Consider the following 12251-nt stretch of genomic DNA (forward strand, 5'->3'; position numbering starts at 1 on the left):
GTTAGTATGATTACTTTTCATTCGTTTTCAATTTGCTTTCAAAATAAAATAGATCATACAACTGATGCTCATGAAAAATCCCTTGACATTTCTACGCACGTATGAAATCTTTGTAGGTCCACGTGTCAAAACGATATTGAACCAATTCTAACCTGATCCAACTTGTCAAAAACTTGAACATTCATTGGCCGAGGGCATATCCAAAGGCAGATAAGGTGCTCTTGAGTATTCGCTCTCCATCACAGAAACATTAAAACAAAACCTCTACATCATCATCCAGCTGCGAAAGTTATATTCGGCGAATTGCCTTTCCATCACTTTGCCTGAGAATTTTGGAAATCTTGCAAACTGAAATAAACAAGCAATGGCCCAAGCTATGGCTTCAATGGCAGGATTACGTGGATCCTCTCAAGCTGTGCTGGATGGCAGCCTCCAGCTCAGCGGTTCTGGCCGGTTGAGCACATCCAGCACCACCAGAGTTGCCTTGGCTAGACCAGGATTCAGCGTTAGAGCCCAGCAAGGGTCGGGCGAGACCGAAACAAGCCGCCGAGCCATGTTGGGGCTTGTTGCAGCTGGGATTGCCTCAGGATCTTTTGTTCAGGCAGCGCTTGCTGAAGCCAGGGCAATCAAGGTTGGAGGACCACCACCGCCCTCTGGCGGATTGCGTAAGCTCTTCTCCATTCCCTTCTTCTACGACTTTCCTTGTAAGAACATGGCCATGTCGTTTTCACATGAGCTCTTGCTGATTTATCCTAAAATTAGGCGAAAATTGGATCACAATGTTGGATAGCTAAGAATTTCCCCACTTCCATTGCTGTCAGCTACTTCACATAACCTATCGAAATTTTACCTCAAGATATCTCTTTCAATCTATGAAATGAATTTGGTTTTTGTTGATTAAAAATCATCTGAGACATAGAGCTACAAGGTTTGACCGTAGAGTCAGATTCTTTGGATAGATAATGTTAGATTGCTAGTCGGCAATTGAGATTTTACTAATCATTATGTCAAAATTTGTGCATTTGGCAGCCGGAACTTTGAACTCAGACATTCCGAGAGACCTTGATTTGCCACTCAAGGACCGTTTCTTCATTCAGGCGCTGCCACCGGCTGGGGCAGCAGCGAGGGCGAAGGATAGTGCCAAGGATATTATTAATGTAAAGGGATTGATAGACAAGAAGGCTTGGCCTTATGTACAAAATGACCTTCGTCTAAAGGCCGAATTACTTCGCTATGATCTCAACACTGTCATCTCAGCAAAACCCAAAGATGAGAAGAAACAGCTGAAAGATCTCACCGGGAAGCTGTTCCAGACCATCAGTGATGTAAGTTGACCAAATATTCCTTCATGCCAACTTTGTTTTTGTGAACTGCATACTTTTTAATTGGCCGAAGCCATGTAACTGTTGCAATTTTTTGGCATAACAGTTGGATCATGCAGCGAAGATCAAGAGCACTCCTGAAGCAGAGAAGTACTATGCAGCAACTGTATCTGCTTTAAATGATGTTCTATCAAAAGTTGGTTAAACAAAATCAATGTAACTTGGTGTAAGCTTTTGTTGAGAAATCAGATGACACTTTCAAATTTAATTTCTCAAGGAATCTTTCATAACTGGAAAGGCAAATAGAGAGCCACAAAACTATCACTTTATGTGCTCAAGCCTGAGTCTTAGGCTGGTGTAAGGTAGCGGTTGCCGTAATTAATTCGTCCAAGACGTTGTTTTAGGTCCAGGACCTCCAGCTAATCAAAGAGAATGAGGGATCGTGGCCCTTTAAAACTGAATATCATCGGATAAATACTCTGTTTTAACTCAGTCAAGGATGCCAATTACCACAAATGTAAACAGAAACCAATATAGGGTCCTGAACAGATATTGGGCTCTGCAAGAGAATAAGATAACAAATTTGTTCACGGGCAGAAATGTTTATTGTACAAAAGTTCTTCCCTGTGACCATAACAAGAATGCGGCACCTCACAACCTGTGAGAATTTTGAAATTTGATAGCCAAAGACAGAGATAAGCTCGAGTCGATGAATTGACATTGAAAATGTTTTTCATGTCATATTCATGGTAGTGAGGCCTCAAGAAGAAGCAGGAAAATCTTGAAATAGCCTGACGCTTTGAGATCTTAATCATACGTTTTTGCGCATGCTGTGTTAGCTGGACAAAGAGAGCAGGAAATGTTTGCCACAAAATTGAATGTTCTGGAACAGAGAAAGTGCAACCATTAGTAAGGTGTCTGACATTTTACTCCGTTAGATTGCTTGGAAATTGCATGCATGAGAAAGTTCTAAACTTGATTCATCACAGAGGGATGCTTGCCCAAGGCAGAACAGGCAATATAGAGCATTGTGCCCAAGAACGCAAAAGTAGCACGACAAATTCCCTCAGTTTATGGACCATTTTACAGAATTTTGCAGAATTATAGACAAGATGTGTCTAGGACTTCACAACCAGCATGGGACATTAGAAGTCAGGCTTTTCTCCGTCCATATGCCGAGTAATTCATTGCTAACGCCGAAGACAATCAAGAAGCAAATTTCTAGGACTCAAAACTATTCAAGACTTGAACATAACCCTCAGGATAAAAGTTTTCCATCTCATAATCATACTAGAAAAGCGTTAAAAAAAAAAAAAAAAAAGAGGCAAATCTAGATACCTCTTTAGAAGCAGATGCATGATAACATTGATAAGTGAGCTGGACAAAGAGAGGTAGCAACAATTTCAGCCTGTACAAGTAATGTTTAAATTACTCGTGGGAGATTGAATATGCAAAACAGAGATGCTGTTGGGCCGTATAAATTGCACAAAAGTTATTAAAACTATGCAATAAGCATCTTCCTTTGTTGGAGAAAATAACAAACAACGAAACCAATTATCACAGGTAAAAGAAAGAAGCCGAATGACAAATAACTGACCTTACGGCTTACACAACATTTGTTAATTGCTTTTCTACGCTTTACTTTTTCTTCTTTGACGATTTTCCTTTAAGCTTTACAAGACTTTCTATTTTGCTTCCGCTTAAGTTTCTCTTGTGGATGATTTACTTCCCAGCTAACCAGGCTGGGAAGAAATTTACACAAATTCCTTTTGGCTGGAGGGCTATAAATGTATTTCCGGTTGTTTCGGATGTTATACTGGACTTGAAAGTCGTCACATCGCTCAAACCAGAAACAATCGTTGGCAAATCAGCAAGGGAATAGTGTGTCCAGATTCTTGGGGTAACTAGTAATAGTTTACGTCATTTGCACGTAATTATAATATCCTAAATTATATTATTTTTTAGATACTAAAAAATTTTTGTGAAATTTTGATCATCAACATCATAATATAGTATTTTTATGTTATTTATTTTCTTTAGCCAGTTACTTTTAGAAATTTTATTAAATGGAAAGAGACAAAAAAGCATTCCAATATAATTAACATGTCTCATCGGATTAAATTTGGAATCATAAACCAAACATTTTTTTTTATTTATAACTTGAACTCTAACATATCAAATATTGATAATATCATGTTTTACCAAAAATTGTTGTATATTCATGATTTTATTACATATGAACTACAATTGTTACATTTTTTTTTATAAACGAAGAATATAATTAAGCTAAAATAATAAACATACATGTAATTTGAATTATTTGTATTCTTTTTATTGCTATTTTTGTCAATAATGGAGTATAAATGATCCACCAAGTAAAGTATTTTTTTTTTTGGCTTGTACATTCTGACAATTGAAATTTCATAGATAGAGATAGTTGAGTTTTTTCCATTTTTTTTTTCTTTTAATCATATTTTTTAGCAGAATCCAATGCAAAGCAAAAGCAACAAGTCTACTTTTTTCATATGAGCACAATATTTTTTGTTTTGATATCAGTGTTTTTAATAATCATGGAATTGGAATGAGAATTCTAGCTAATTAACAATTTTAATATTAATTTTTAGTATATTGTAGTATTTTATTTTTTCAATTGCCAACTTTAATCCATAACATCTACCATTATTGTCAATTATTGGAATGCACTAAATCTGTCTAATTACAATTGTCACCATAAATGAAATTTGCTTAATTTTAAAGTTTTTCATTTCATAACTGCTACCATTATTCACTAATATTGCAGTACAATAGACACATGTAATCATTAGAAAAATAAGATTATTTTGGGCATCACAAAAAAATAATTTGGATATCATTCTTCATTTTAAGTTTACTCTTATTATAATTCTTATTTTATAATTGGAGATGACCTTTGCATGGCTTGATGGATGGACTTGTTTGTTCAAACAAATACAAATGAAGCATTATTATATTATTACAAATAACAATGCTTATCTTCCCTTAAATGTCAGGGATTTGGATGTTGTCTTTAATATTATTTGAATTGTATTTCCAGCTTTTTAATTCATTTGTCATTCACTTTATGCCATTTTATAAATAGTTTCAGTTTTTTTTTGTTTTGAGGGGTTACTATTAATGATAATAATGGTTTATATCGTGCTATTTCAGATTTTTTTTTCTCCAATTTAATATTGCTATTTCAGTTATAAAGTTGTTATACCTTTTTGTAAATTGAAATTCAATTGGGTAGAACAAGAAAATTTCTTCCCCTTCTAAATTGGATGTGAACAACTTATTTAATTCATCCAAGAAATGTTTCTCAAATCATTTCACTGTTAATAACTTTAAGAAAATGTTTCTTTCTAAATCAATATGGTATGATGTAATATAGTGATTTTACTAATCAATCATTATTTTCTTCTAAGCTACCTACAATTAAGATTATATGAAACTTTAATGATAAATTAATAAAGGCGTAATTGGAATGACAAAAAAATAAGATCCTCCAAGTTACTAAGGCTCGTGATACTTTTTATATAGTAATGATTGCCAAAGAATGTCGATGGAATAACTACCTTCCTTTCAGTCCATTTTTGCGTCTTGTGGTCTTCTAGAACCCAGATGTGAAGCTCTTGTTCCACAAGATTAGCCAGACCCAATTTGCTATCCCAGGGAAGAGGATTAACACATTCAAAACTTGGGAACAACGCATGCGGAATCTTGACAACAGCAAAATGCTCGGTTTCAACCTCAAAATAAACTACTTCTGCAGGAACACCAAATCCAACATTATGAAAAAACCTTATGACATAGAATACTTTACAGATAGCTGCAGTAAAGTACTTCCGTTTTTGAATTCTAGTTACATAAGGTACCCCTGTGGGGCTAATAAAAATTTGTTATACTTTAGTATTTAGATCTATGAACGAAAAAAGGATCAAGAATTCGAATTCTATACTTTTAAATTTTTCGATGCATAAGTAGTAGTCTAATGCCAGTTAGGTTTGTGTCTTCAGACGATCAAGGAATCGATAAAGCTTATGTTGCTCTAGAATTTTGTGTTGTTGTGGTATCACAAGAAAATCGCAACGTTATAGACATTGTGATCCGGGCTGTTACAAACCATTCTACTCGTTGTATTTTAGTACAACTAAGCTACTTATTTTGCTAAATTATAGGCACATCCATCCCCTGTTTATGGACACTCAATAATTAAGAAATTGATTCGTTAATTACAATTAGTCAATCAATTACCTTCTAATTCATCCATTCCTATATCAGGTTTCCTTATATTTAAACAATTAACTTATAATTAATTTTCTTTCTTCCAGCTCTCTCCTTAACAACTGCATCTAAGTTTTATCCCCAACCAAAATTCTCTACCCCGCTTGTATCCAAAAACAAAAGGTATATTTATGCTAATGTTGTTTAGTCATTGTTTTAAGGCAACATGGCTAAATGTTAGCAAAGTATACAATTTTTAATCAAATGTTTTGGGCGTAATTAAAATCCTCTTTCAAATGAATTGTAGCTTTGCATACTAAAAGTAGACGTGATTTACAACTTTTTTTTTTGACGTGATTTACAACTTAATGGAACCAACATCGAACACTCACCATCCAAGCTTCTACGGCGTGTAAGTCAGGGACTTTAGGAGGTCGGAGTTGATGGCTGAGCTGACTAAGCTGATTTTGAATGGCTTGAAACAACCAGGGCGTTGAGTTTTTGGAAGAATGTGAAAGGTCAGTTGTGTTAATGGGGTTTGTTGTTGATTGATGCTGTGGAACACGGTGCATTGTTTTGCTTAATTGATCTTTAGCACTTTTAGGGCTGTAGGGTTGCTAATTAGCTAATTATGGATTATAGTTGGCCTTATGTAGATGATATTTTGCATGCTAATAGCGTTGCAACTTGTATGATGGAGATATTTTCGTTATCTAAATGCTGAATTAGGATGTTGGCTTTGCAGTACCGTGGTTAGTATTGATATCGTTGCCAACTTCATGTAGTCAGGTAGCTACAATAAACAACTTTGACAAGTGGAGATTTCCCTGCAGTAACTAGAATAGAAAATCAAGACAATGACTAATTGAAGGTTGGCGATTCCTAATTTTCAAGTTAAAAAGGTATATTTGGTCAATTTCCTCTGCAGGGACACATTGTTTGTGCCTGAGAGGATGATAGCAGATTATCGTTAGTGTAGTTTAGGAGCTTGATATCTAACTTCGAGTAATTAGTCTCTGTCATCCCTGTGATGGTCCCAAGTAGTCTTCATGTAGAGAGTTGAAGGGAAAAATAAAACGAAACCTTGAGTTTGAGGATCTGATATTTCAATCCCTGGTCTGTTCGGCTGTGGAGTAATCCATCTATCAATTGAAGAAAGATACCTGGTTGTAATAACTGGTTCTGTTACTTGAATGATCTATATTCCCTTATTTTCATGATCTGAAAGTTATGTTGTGTCATTGCGCTGGTAGTTTCTCATTGGTTCTTGTCACCAAGTCTGAAATCAGCTTTGACTTGGCAGGTTTTTGGGCAAGCAGCAATTTGAATTTCTGACTATTGAGAATTTTGAATGCTGCTTCTGTTGATGCCAGTATGTCTTGTTTAATTCGTGTTTTGAATATGTTTTTCACTTTAGTACCTTGCAAGCTTTCTGATAATGTAAATATTTCATTGACTGGAACTGAAAGATAGAAGAGAAAGATTCATCGAATTTGAACCCCAAGTTTAAGCTCTCTTTGTGCTTACGTGCAATTGCATACAAATGTATCTGTTTGAACGAATCTGAAAAATTTTCTTGCTTTCAGAAAGATAATGAACTCCAACATTGTAACAAACACGCCTTAAACATCAGCAAGAACCTATTTGAAAAGAGAGAAGAAAGAACGATGAAAGCACATTGCAGAAAGCTTCTTGCATAATAATTACAAATCAATAGTATTTGAATTGTAAACAAAGAACGAACTGAATAGTTTTTAGGTCCTTTCAAGCATTGGCAGCTGCACCTGCAGTTGCCGGATGCTTCAACATCTTTTCTTCTTGAATGATCGTTGTTGCAGAAATATAATAAGAGACGGCAAAAAGTCCATGGACAAAACACAAAATTCCTCCTATGGACAACTGATTATGGTTTGAAATTCCGCAGTTTTGCCTCGACCTTGAGTTCGATATTGTCCCACTGATTAGCAATGAGAATGCTATAACCATTATGACCCTGATACATCACCACGGTAGTCTGTTAATGACAGATTAAGATGGATTCTCAAAGATCGTGGGAGCATATTAAGCCCCTGTTGCTTCATGTTTTTGGTGGTTGTGGCTTTAATCTGCCGATGCGAAATTCTTTTCAAGTAAAATCAATTATAGCAAGAATTATTTCACATGAACTGCTGCTGCACGAAAAGTTTGGTGAATATTAATTCGCTCACAAACAATTTCGCAACTCTTTATTATTGACTAATCTGTAATTATTGTTTGTAAGGCGACAAAATGCAATAAAAGTAATCTCGTACCATGCTAAAACGTGAGAAGCTGCTGCTAACTGCTTATTGTTAGATGACTGATCCAACTCTTCCTTGGACCAAATGCAGACGCACCCGCTGAGCATAACGGCTGCAGCATGTGCCAAGGTCAATAGCACTGTTGCAACCAAGCCTAGTTTGAAGGCTTCATAGCTTGGGTCTCTGCATTCAAATATCCACACCCGAAGGTTTTTGGCCTGCAAAACGGAGGTTCTCTTGCAATTATCACAATAAGCATAGCCCTAAACAAAGAAGCTGTGGTAGATGAATTCATAGTTTTCCTCCCTTGATCGCCAAAGACTATACCATATTAATATTACCATATCGATCTTTAGACTATGTTTGAACCGCTACTATGGAATGCCGTTTACCTTATCTTCTACAGTGTATCCGAACAAGAGTGAATGAACATATAAATGCATAAATTTGACCAATACCTTGTTTTGGGCAACTTCAGCTTCGATGCCTAGAATACCAGCTGCAACGTCCATAGCCATGATCAAAAGGCCAACAAGGTAATAAACCTTTTTAGCCATCTTAATCAGCAACTCCCAAAAGCTAAAAGAGATAGATGGCTGTGGAAGGCAAAGATGGGGAAGCCTTGTGTATTTATATGACTTCACTCTATGTTGCCTTTCTTGAGTGGTACAGCTAATTAGAGTTTTCTTTGAAGAATCTGAATAAAGTGGAAGAATGCATGTAGCTGGGCAACATTATACCTTTATATATAATAACGGCTAGCTGTATAATCCGCTCAGAAAGGCTTCCTTTGTCTTCAAAGATTACTTTATTCTACCTTCGTTCCCTCTTGCTCTTTTAGATTTGGATTCTTTTCATTGGTGACAAGCCAAGCAGGGCACCATGGCATTAGCGCTGCATTCATCTTTTCCTCTCCCTAAACTTCAAGATCTGGACAGCTCACATTCAGTTCCAGTTTTCTCCACAAACCGGAAATATGCCTATTCCAAACTCCTAAAGCAATATTCACTTGCATGTTACGGTATCTTCCACTCGTCTTCAATTTTCTTATCCTTTCAAGTTATATTCACCTGAAAATTCATGTTTCTAAGTTCCAACAGCCATGCTGTATGAGCACGTGTTCAAAAAGTTGATTACTTAGTGTAGTTAACCTGGTTGAGATACCATTTTTGACCATCATCAGTGCTACATATTTCCTTTCCCTTTGGGCACTCTATCGTTTGGTATCGTCCCAAATCCTCAACAAATAAGAAGAACATGACAGAAGAAGCCCTCTTGAGTGAGAGAAAAAATGAAAAAAAAAGAGTACTCAACTCAACAATCATGAAATTGTAAGTTTTGAGGATATGTAACGTCAACTAACTTTACCTGGGAAGCACTCACTATTGATCAGTTTTAGGGATAATGCATCTAATTCTCATCTAGTATCCCAAGTTAAATACCTTTATACAATGTCATTATGGTATGTAAGAATGAGTTGTATTCAAAGAGGGGTTTGAATTTTAACCGCTTGGATAAGAAATTTTTTGGAAATGTGGAATGTTGTGTAGTTTTTTTAAAATTTTTGATACAACCAAGGGCAGCATGTGTTTAGATATATTTATCGAAATGTCCTCATTTTGGTACATTTAAAGTTTTGATTCATGAAAACATTTGGGTATTTCTAGAATATTGAATTATTTTACAACCGTTTTTGCATCGAGTACAGTTCATATAAGTTTATGTATTGGTGTAATTATTAAAATGGTATTATAGACACATTTAATTGAAGTATAGTTTTTGTTGTGCAATTAACACAAAAACATATTAACACGTTGTTATAACTAGCCGTTGAAGGGTATTTTTTTATTTGAAACAACTTATGCCACCTCTTAGGCTATTTTCACATCTGTGGGGGTCTTTTGGAAATGGTGAAATTGTAAAAGTATTAATAAAGTAAAGTGTATAAGTGTATGTTGCAATTAGAATGTACTATTATTAGCTTTGTTATATTTGATGATTATTTCTTTTCAGAATGTACTATTATTTGTTCAATGAAAAGTCCTCTTTAACCACACGCCTGTGTTTTTAAACTCGGACCGGACTGACCCGTCCGATTGATTGAACCAGAAACCGGCCAAATGTTCGATCTGAGTTACTCTAAAAAATCAGGTGTATAAAATTTTGGTCAAACTTGATCAAAAGCTGGGTTTGACCGACAAATCGGATGAACCGGTTTGATGTCAAGCTTTTTTTTTAAAAGGTCAAAATATTTTTAATATTATGTTTTGGCCCCTAGGTTGTTAAAAATTATTAATATATCTCAAATATTTCATACTTTATAAATGTTGTCCTAAAGTTTGGTGTTATTTTTCAATCAAATCCATAATTTTAATTCTAAACTTGTTAATGTTCATTTAATAATATAAATTGCTACTTGATCATTCTAATTTCTTTGTATTTTCTTATTAAATATATTTGAAACATTAAATATATATGAATATACATTTATTAATACTAACACGCTCTTAAGCATTTTACATATAATATTTTAATTTTTAAATAATTTTTATTTATGACGTTATTCGGTTCAACCTCAATCGAATTCGGTCAAACCCATTGACCTCTGACTCCTGAGTTCGATCGAGTTAATGTCCGATCCGAGTCTGAAAACATAGCCACATGCACCAAACACTCGTGCAATGTGTGCAGGCACTTCCCCACCCCCCTAGTCTTTACTATAATAAAGAGTGTGTAGTTCAGTTGATGTTAACTTATGCATTAACTCTTATTTAATTTGGTATTAACTTTATCCATTAACCATTATTTATTAACCCTTATCAAATGACACACAAATTCAACGTTATAGACATTGTGATTTGGGCTGTTAAAAACCATTTTACTCATTGTACTTCAGTACAACTAAGCTACTTATTTTTCTAAATTATACGCACATCCATCCCCTGCTTGCGGACACTCACTAATTAAGAAATTGATTCATTAATTACAATTAGTCAATCAATTACCTTCTAATTTCATCCATTCTTATACCAGGTTTCCTTATATTTAATCAATTAGCTTATGATTAATTTTCTTTTCTTCCAGTTCTCTCCTTAAACAACTGCATCTAAGTTTTATCTCCAACCAAAATTCCCTACCTCGCTTGCATCCAGAAACAAAAGGTATATTTATGCTAATGTTGTTTAGACATTGTTTAAGGCAACATGGCTAAATGTTTGCAAAGTATACATGTTTTGGCCAGATGTTTTGGGCGTAATGAAAATCCTCTTTCAAATGAATTGTAGCCTTGCTTCTTTAGTTTGCATACTAAGAGTAGACGTGATTTACAACTTTTAATTTTTTTTTTTGACGTGATTTACAACTTAATGGAACCAACATCGAACACAACATCCAAGCTTCTGGGGGTTGCTACAAAGGTTTGAGGGTCAGGGCCCTTAGGAGTTGGCCTGATGATGGATTATGTATTTTATGTACTGCATTTGATCAGCACGCCTTCAAGAGACTGCATTTCTTAAATGGGGTCTCATACGCTAAAGTATATGATTAAGTTACTGAGGACAATAGTGATATGTGTTAAACTAATTATGTACATATTGATATACTATGCAGTAGAAATCTGAATAGACTTACCTCCAACCATTATTGTCAAACAAGTTAAGTTGATCTCTCCTTGTAGGAGTAAGGAGCTTTTAACCTATGCCTAACTAGAGAGTGTGTTGATAGAATACTACAAGCTATTTATAGATTTATAGATTAGAGTAGGGACCTTTACTGGCAAATACCAGAATTTCTAGGGTTTTCTTCCTTCAATGAAATTTTGCCATAATCCATAGCACTTTCTGACTAATTGATTGATTTGATTAGTTAAATGATTGAACAAGATATCAATTAGCAGAAGACACCAATTAATCATTAATACATGGGAGATACTAATTAATTATTGATAAAATATCAATCAATTAATCAAGATATCAATCACTTTAGAATCAATCATGTGGGTAATTAGGATATCAATCACTTTAAAATCAATCATGTGGGTCACAATTACATCTAAAAGAGGCAAGTTTTACAATATGCTCAACCTTTGATATTGTTTAGATAAAGTTGGAGACACCTGAAACCGCGTGTTTTATCTTTGATATTCTTTACCTAAAGTTCAATAACATAATATTTTTTGGGTGGTCAATTTACCCATTTAAGTTGCACTTATTGTTTTTTGGGTCAATTTAGATACCCATTGAAGTTGCCACTGGGCTTGTGATCCAGTGTTCACTGCCCAACCTTCTAAGGCTTGATGGTGTTGGGAGGTCAAGGATTCGACTTTTACCTCTCATCAAAATCATCACAATATGTGACGGTTTTCGTTGATCATCTTCGATGGAGTTTCTACTCACATCGAGTCCCCTCT

General features: G+C 34.9%; 2 protein-coding genes across 2 annotated transcripts; one reads left to right on the forward strand and one right to left on the reverse strand.

The window, feature by feature from the left end:
* The first annotated feature begins 246 nt into the window (after positions 1 to 246).
* LOC113725864 (oxygen-evolving enhancer protein 3-2, chloroplastic) lies at positions 247 to 1590 on the forward strand. The gene is made up of 3 exons (XM_027249266.2): positions 247 to 665; positions 1030 to 1325; positions 1429 to 1590. The coding sequence occupies exons 1-3, from the start codon at positions 365 to 367 to the stop codon at positions 1525 to 1527; spliced, it is 696 nt and encodes a 231-aa protein (XP_027105067.1). The 5' UTR covers positions 247 to 364; the 3' UTR covers positions 1528 to 1590.
* Positions 1591 to 7056: 5466 nt separating this feature from the next.
* LOC113721868 (protein DESIGUAL 2-like) lies at positions 7057 to 8498 on the reverse strand. The gene is made up of 3 exons (XM_027245580.2): positions 8302 to 8498; positions 7856 to 8061; positions 7057 to 7557 (listed from the first exon to the last, which is right to left on the reverse strand). Exons 1-3 carry the CDS (start codon positions 8398 to 8400, stop codon positions 7329 to 7331), a joined length of 534 nt encoding a protein of 177 aa, XP_027101381.1. The 5' UTR covers positions 8401 to 8498; the 3' UTR covers positions 7057 to 7328.
* Positions 8499 to 12251: the final 3753 nt, after the last annotated feature.

Source organism: Coffea arabica, chromosome 2c (genome assembly GCF_036785885.1).
Source record: "Coffea arabica cultivar ET-39 chromosome 2c, Coffea Arabica ET-39 HiFi, whole genome shotgun sequence".
NCBI lineage: Eukaryota > Viridiplantae > Streptophyta > Magnoliopsida > Gentianales > Rubiaceae > Coffea > Coffea arabica.